At 39.2% G+C, this 8,506-nt stretch overlaps 1 protein-coding gene across 1 annotated transcript; it reads left to right on the top strand.

Moving 5' to 3' along the window:
* Positions 1–6,161: 6,161 nt before the first annotated feature.
* med29 (mediator complex subunit 29) lies at positions 6,162–8,224 on the top strand. Its single transcript, XM_044202393.1, has 4 exons — positions 6,162–6,364; positions 6,507–6,565; positions 6,662–6,746; positions 7,693–8,224. Exons 1-4 carry the CDS (start codon positions 6,209–6,211, stop codon positions 7,918–7,920), a joined length of 528 nt encoding a protein of 175 aa, XP_044058328.1. The 5' UTR covers positions 6,162–6,208; the 3' UTR covers positions 7,921–8,224.
* The last annotated feature ends 282 nt before the right edge of the window (positions 8,225–8,506 follow it).

Here is an 8,506-nt window from a genome sequence, read left to right on the forward strand (position 1 = left end):
CTAGCCACCAATCAATAAAGTCATTATTTTACACATACAGCAAATAACAATTATGCACCTGGTACACTGATTGACCGATCAGTACCACCATTCTGCACTGATAGTGTACTGTTCACTCTTTATTAACGCTGTCTTTGCTTAAAGGCTCAGTTCAAGCAAGTCTCACACGTACACACACTGCGTTTTTTATCAACATAATGAGGAAATGTTGGTAATAAATGTAATCTGGCAGGTCGCAAAATGTTGAAATTGAACATATCAATAAAATGTGCTGTAACTGGCGAGCTAACCGGTAATTAAGTCAGTCACAATAGCTCCTGGAGATTCGCTCTATTTTCTCTCTACTGCTCTGTTTACTCCCCCCCTGACATTTCACAGCATTTCATTCAATAAAAAGTTATTGAATAGGGAAAATAAAGATCTCCTTTACCTGGTTGCTAACGAGACAACAAGTTCACACAGTTTATTCAAAAGACGTATTTTTACCATCGACTCTTGTCTCATAATTGTCTGCATGTCTCTGTTGTGAGGCAGTTAAAACTCTGACCAAGGAGGTTAAAAAAAGTGGTGGTGATGCATGGCTGATAAGTTAAGATAGCTTATTCTATCATGGGCTCTCTGGCCCCTTAATAGGTCAGCACTGTCAAGATGGCTTGCTGTTGGTAAACATTGTGAATTTGCAGGTCAAAGTTCACCAAAGTTGAACAAAACAATTTTGCAGATTTACTTTGCCCCGTGAGTGAATCCACTAATTGCAGAGATTCTATTGGAATGAAAAGCTGGTGTGACCAGGCATTATCATAGAAAAAGTCAGCAGTGACATGAAGCACGAGACACAACATGTTTATTAATTTATAACTAAAACCACCATCTTTCCCTGACCTTCACCAAAGTGGTTTTGTTGCCTAAACCTAACCACACGCAGGACTCGAGATGCAAATCCCTGACTCTGGTGTCAAAGTCCTGCGCTCTGTACGCCTGCCATCCACCCTCACCACCTCCCTTCCTTATGTAGGCCAAGCATTCACTGAAAAAAGTGTTGCCTGTGACCATAATCTAGGCGGTGATTACGTTGCTCACCACAATGTAATTGAGAAAACAAATTAGTAGTATATAAATGTAATTTCTGGGAGACAGGTTTGGGTTTTGAGATATCTCACAGGTTCATTTGTGGTGCTAACAGCATTGAAGAAAAAAAATCACATTTAAAAAACAGACAAACAATTGTAGGAATCTGTGAAACATATTTATATTGAAAATATTAGCTGTCGTAGTCTTTTTGGAGGCAGTGGTTTATTATTCTTATTCTTATTCGTATTATTTATCTATTTATCAAGTTCTCCATTAGCTTTTGACACAGTGGTTGTTAAGTGTCCTGGAGTCGACACCAAGGCTGGATAACAATGTTGGCAAAGTCACGGATACTGACACACTATACTGAGTGAAAACACTTTCACTTTTACCTATACTCAATCTCAAATATACTGTGCATTTTCAGCATTGATTTTACTGTGCTGTGGGGGTTATTATCTCTGCAACACTTACAACAGGGCTTTCTGTATAGAGCCCATAATAAACAATACACAGTGGTAAACAAAAACAAATGAGTTGCAACAAGCAGACAATCCCTTCTTTGGAGTTCTTGGAGAATGAGAGCATGGCCCTCAGCCAAGAACAAACAGATATTACTAACCAAGACAATGCAATGAAAGTGGACATGGGGCAATCAACCGACAACTTGATTCCCGGCAACTTCAAATGCATAGGTTTATGAAACAGTCTCTGAAAAAACTAACAAAGCTCTATGTCAACATTAAATGTTATTGGATGCAATGTGCTATGCCATGGAAGTGGAAAAAGAGGCCATTGAGCAAGCCAATGACACTTCAGAAATTCAGGAGATAAAGAATACGCTACACTGTAACAAATTTCCCCATAAGATTATGGTAGGCTACTGGCAGCTGTAGTTGCCAGCATTGTACCGTTATTTTATGGTGTCCCTACCATTATTTACTTCAACTGTATAGTACCATAAAATTTATTACAGTAGTCTACAGTAGAATGTGAGGTTTACAGTGCCAGTAATATACTGTATTTCTACAGTGTTGCTGTTAATCTACATTAACAGTTTCTACCTGTATGTATTACAATAAACTACTGAAAAGTTTTCTTCAGAGACTAATTATTCCTTCTTCACTAAGTTGTTTAGTGAACAAAATGGTGTACAATGATGAACAAAATGCGACGGGGGAGTAAAGTAAAAGTAAAGTAGAAAAAAACCAAAGAAGCCTCAGAAGCTATTGTGACTGACCAGCGCAGCCCAGCTGCTTAGCGGTTAGCTCGCCAGCTACAGCAGTTCACCAACTAGCCCTGTGAGTATAGTCACTATGTCACCAAGCTTCTAGAACCGGATAGTTCGCAAAAGTGTGCAGAATAATCGCTGTACCACTTTCTGGTGTGACCAGAAAGGCCTTGTATTTTTATTTTGTCAACAAATCTCATGAAAGGACAATAAATTCTGGAAGAAAATGCAGAGTGATTGCTGATACCTGCTACTGCTTCAAGAGATAACACAATTCACAGGCTAATTACAACATGGCATCCTATTGTTTGAAAAATGAAAGGCTTAAAATAAAACCACAGCGCCCACCAGTGGCTGACACACAATTTGAAGATCCACAGTTGCACATACTCATAAAATGCTGCACTGATCGAGGACTGCTGACCTTGTCAAGTTGATGCTGAAAGCTGATTTTTGGAAAATATTCAAATCATGTTAGAAGTATTTACATTGTACAAGAATGAATTGTGGATGATTTGTCCAGGTCCACTTTGTGGCCATGAAAGAGTTATTACGCCATTATAATAGGATGGTGAAGGATGCAAGGACATGTCATTTCTCTGCACTTATTTCTGCCCATCAGCACAACCCCAGATTCCTATTTAAGACTGTGGATCAGTTAGTTAATCCAGCCTCTCCTTGTGCCCCTGCTGAGTGTGATGCTGATTGTGAAAAGCTCCTTTTGCACTTTGCTGGAAAGGTGGAGTTAATAAGATCTGATATCACCCCCAACCCTGCCTTTTTAGATGTGGATCACCCGCTCAGGGATTCTTTGAGCAAACTCGCAGACATCATGTCTCTTATGAGAGTGTCCTCCAGCCCTCTGGACAAAATCCCAACTAGGTTTTTATTGGAAGTTATGGGTTGTATTGCGCCCCTTTTACAAATTATTTTTAACAGCTCGCTGTCTACTGGCTGCGTTCCTGAGTTCTTTAAAAACAGCTTGTGTCCAGCCAGTCCTAAAAAAACCTGGGCTTGATCCCACCCTCCTGGATAACTATCGCCCAATCTCCAAATTGCCATTTATTTCGAAGATTCACGAAAACTCTAAGCAGCTTCTTGCTGCTGTGGAAAACAATAATACCTTTGAAAAGTTCCAATCTGGCTTTCGTCAACACCACAGCACTGAGACAGCCCTTCTCAAAGTCACCAAAGACCTTTTAATGAATGCAGACACATGCATGTGTTCAATTCTTGTGCTGCTGGACTCAAGCGCTGCCTTTGATACAATTGATCATGGCATTCTTTTAGATAGACTGAGGCACTGGGTGGGCATATCTGGAACTGCACTAGACTGGTTCGCATCTTACCTGTCCAATAGGAATGTCATCCTTTTCCCATATCAAGTACGGTGTGCCTCAAGGTTCAATTCTGGGACCAATATTGTTCTCCTTATACATGCTTCCCTTGGGTGATGTCATCCACAGACATGGTATTTCTTTTCATTGTTATGCGGATGACACACAGTTGTACCTCCCTGTCAAGCCCACTGACCTCAGTACGCTGAGTTCTCTGCAGGACTGCCTGTCTGACATAAAAAATTGGATATCGATAAAGTTTCTTCAGCTCAACTCAAATAAAACTGAATTCCTTGTTATTGGGCCCCAACACATCACTAAACAAATACTGCCATCTACTGGTAACCTGTCACAACATATTAAGCCTGTTGCAAGAAATCTTGGTGTCCTGTTTGATAGCAATTTATGTCTTGAGCAACATATCACTAAGGTTGTCCAATCATGTTTTTATCACCTCAGAAACATTGCAAAAATACAATCTATTTTAAATCTTACTGATGCAGAAACTGTTGTACATGCTTTTATCTCCTCACGCCTTGATTATTGTAACAGCCTGTTCACTTGTCTTAATCAAAAAACTTTGACACGACTACAGACTGTACAAAACTCAGCTGCTAGGCTGTTAACCAGGACCAAGAAGTACGACCACATCACACCTGTTTTAGCCTCTTTACATTGGCTCCCTGTTGGTTTTAGGATTGATTTTAAGATCTTGTTGATTACTTTTAAGGCTCTTCATGGCCTGGCCCCAGATTATATTTTAGACCTTGTAATCCCTTATGAACCTTCACATAGTTTGAGATCTTCGGGCAGGGGTCTCCTGTCTGTTCCTGAGTCCAGGATGAAAACTAAGGGGGACAGAGCTGTTGCTATCAGGGCCCCGAGGCTCTGGAAGAACTTGCCCGAAGAAATTAGGTTGTCTGAGTCAGTGTCTTCGTTTAAGTCTCGTCTCAAAACACATTTTTATCTGAAAGCATATCCTGATTTTACCTGAACTGGTTGTTTATTTTACTGTTTATTTTATTGCTTTTGTGTATTTTATGTATTTTATTTCTTTATATTCTGTCATTCACTGTGGTATTTTATTTATCTTGTTGTGAAGCACTTTGTATTTTGTTTTGATAAGTGCTCTATAAATAAAGTTTTATTTATTATTATTTGAAGTAAATAAATGCATGTAATATACAATTATAGCTATTTAATGTTATGTTTCACTGCAGTGCCACCTATGGGTAAAATGCTATCAAACTTTACAAAAATGCTAGGTGTGCAACTTCAAGTGGGCCATACCTACAAGACTTTGAAGATGGAACAATGATTTACACAAAATGATGCATGCCATGTCTAGATTACAGTGTGCCTTTAACATTCTTCAGACACCTCTGCAGAACCTCAAACTTGTACTGAGTGCAGCTCATTGAGATGACCTGAATAAATAAATTACTGTTTGAATCCAAATGTAAAAAGATAAGAGTGGTTAAAGCAACTTTAATTATAGCATGAGTTTTGATTCCACTCATGGTGGTTCCAGATCCCACATAAAGCTGTCCTGCTGGGACATTTCTATAGGCTTTCATATAAACATAATTCATCATTATGTATGGATCCATCATTTTCTGTATTACAGGCTAATGGTGGTGGCGGTGTAATGGTGTGGGAAATATTTTGTTAGCATACATTAAGACCCAAGGGCATATTATGCTTCCATAACACACTGTCGAAAATCATGCAGGAACAAACAAGTTCACTCACTGACACTCATATTCACTGAGGGGCATATTATGGACCTATCAGGGGTCTATTTTCTTCTCATAGACCAATAGACCTGAATGAGTGCAACAGAAGGGACTCATTTTAAATGAAGTTTTACGTAAGTTCATATCTCTCAAATCACATCGTATAATCTGTGAAGTCATGTCACATTGCCATTCCTTGGCTTTTGCTGAAACAACGCCCCTGACAAGGACACATATCATTTATCATTTTAAGAGGAAGAGTTCGGAGGTAAGGGCGCCCCTTACAATTTTGTGTGTGCATTTTTCTCACTCCTTAAAATCGAGTCTATATGAAGTGAAGGCATCTGTGGTACTAACACATCATAAGCCAAAACATGCCTTTCACCACATTCACCCTTACTTGTGTGTCTGCCTTGATAGCCACAAAGTATTGTTGTTGTTTTTTATTGCACTTCTGGTTAGACCTAAACTGCATGTCGTTGCCTTGTACTTGTACATGTGTAATGACAATAAAGTTGAATCTAAATCTTCACAGTGAATTTATCAATGAATTCAATGTACGCGAAAATATTCCCTGTAAAATGTACCAAATACCTCTCCACACCCAACCACAGTAACATAACGATTTTCTTTTAAACAAGATACACCTGTTATTCCAGATCGGAGAGCTGTGTGGATTAATCAGCATCACAGAAAGAGGGCGGTGAGTGTAGTGGCCCATTCGTCAATATTCAATTTTGAAAGCTTCGTAGTTCAAGAGACGCTTTTTTCTTGAAAAACGACAAACCGGATATGTTATTCTTCTTCCGGCTTGTGCGTAGTTGCCGGTCAAGATGGCTTCTCAGCAGCAGCAGCAGCAACAACCCGGCGGGTCGATGGCTCAGGCCGCATTACAACAGCCTACTTTACAGCAGTTGAGTCAACTGCAAGACTTTGATCCAGTTCACAGATTTAAAACGCTTATTCCACAGCTGAAGGAGAGTCTGCAGGTAACTGTGTCGCATAGACATCTGGTCACAGTACCTAAAGTTGGATTTAACGAGTTCACAGTCGAAATACTGTAGTTTCACAGATACATTGAAGATCTTCAGCAACATGCTTTAAGCGTATCGCTTTATTTTTCATTTTCAGAATGTAATGAAGATTGCATCCCTGAATTTGGCCCATAACACGTCAATTGACAACGGCATGTAAGTAGCCTTGTTGGGGGAACGTTACAACAATGGTGCTGAAGAAAGATGTTTCTGTCAACCAGCTCTGATTGTTGTTGTTTCTTGTGGATTTAGCAAAAGCAGCGACGCCTCTGTTCAGCGCTTTGACAAAAGCCTCGAGGAGTTTTATGCCCTTTGCGATCAACTGGAGCTGTGTTTGGTAAGACTTCAAGACAATACACACAACCAAAATATTGACATGTCCTTTTATTGGATACACGCGTTCATTGGGCACCACAGCTGATTTTAAGGAGGTTCCCTCGCTTATTTTTTATTACTTCTGGATTTTCTGTGTTAATTCAACTGTTTCTCTGTTTTTGTAAATACGAAAACAAATCAAGTTCAACCCTCTTAAAGTCACATATAACGTTAACATTTCATAGATGGGAGAAGTGAGTCACCATACTATAAAGAACTGCCACTCTACCTCACAAGGAGCATTTACTAACTTTATCTTGGTGGGTTTGCGAAATATGGAAAAGCTTTTGAATTATTGACGAATGTAGTAATGTATACACAACACACTGTAACTACGGCATCAAGATAAGAGTGGAAATGAGTGATAGTCCTTTGAAGAAATTCGTCAGCAGTGTTTTAAATTAAGTTTTCCTGTTCCTGTCAATGTTGATTGAGAGGCTTTTCCACCTAATGTTCCACCTATGTTTAACACATGCCATATATACTATTTTAAAGGGACAGTTCACCCCAAAATCAAAAATACATATTTTTCCTCTTACCTGTAGAGCTGTTTATCCATCTAGATTGTTTTGGTGTGAGTTGCCGAGTTTTGGAGATATCAGCCGTAGCGATGTCTGCCTTTTTTGAATATAATGGGACTACATGGCACTTGGCTTGTGGTGCTCAAAGTACAAAAAAAAATGTTGTGAGCATTTTCATGTAGTAACTACATTACTTTCTGCCAATAGTTCCTACATGAAACTGCTCACAACATTTTTTTTTTTTGGCAACTCACACCAAAACAATCTAGATAGATAAATAGCTCTACAGGTAAGAGGAAAAATATGTATTTTTGATTTTGGGGTGAACTGTCCCTTTTAAAATATTATATACCATACAAACTAACGTTTTTTTGCTCCTCTGTGCAGCGGCTGGCGTATGAGTGCCTCTCCCAGAGCATTGACAGCGCCAAACATTCACCCAACCTGGTCCCAACAGCCACCAAACCAGACACAGTGCAGACAGAGTCCATGTCTTATGCCCAATACCTCGGCATGATCAAGTCTCAGATTTCCTGTGCCAAAGATATCCACAATGCTTTGTTGGAGTGTTCCAAGAAGATCGCAGGAAAGGCACAGCCTCAGGGAATCATGTAGACCTGGATGTGACTACCCCAACTCTTTCTGCATCTGGTGACATTTTTGAGAAAGATGATGGATTTCATATTTGGGGCTGTCCCATATTCAGAACTCAGTTTTGCGCTACATCGGTCATGATGCTGTTTATTTGGTTAAGCATTTTTAAAAGTTATGTTTCTTGTAAACACTGTGTAAATATTCCTGACAAAGAGTCATGCTCTGAGATGACCAGCAGGTGGTGGCAGAGTTGTAACAGCCAACTCAATATTCACAAGTCTTTTGTAGCTTATTTGTATTGAATATTAAAACCTTTCTACTGATACTAATGTTTTCTCATTAATCAAGATGCACAAAGGAAAACCTGATTATCACTAACATCTTTAACTGATGAGGTGGATGTAATGTCAGAGCATTATTCATAAGAGCAAAAACCCATCTGTTTTGGATGCAGGTACTGTAGTGACAATTAAATATATGGGAAGATGATACAGTAAATCTGCAGCTGAATTTTCTAACAGAAAAGTCATAAAAAATAATTTGTTATCTGTGCAGGTGAGTTACCACATGTAGTTTAATTTGGCTATTTTATCGTATTTGTCTGCAG

The sequence above is a fragment of the Siniperca chuatsi genome, linkage group LG7 (genome assembly GCF_020085105.1).
Source record: "Siniperca chuatsi isolate FFG_IHB_CAS linkage group LG7, ASM2008510v1, whole genome shotgun sequence".
Taxonomy (NCBI): Eukaryota; Metazoa; Chordata; class Actinopteri; order Centrarchiformes; family Sinipercidae; genus Siniperca; species Siniperca chuatsi.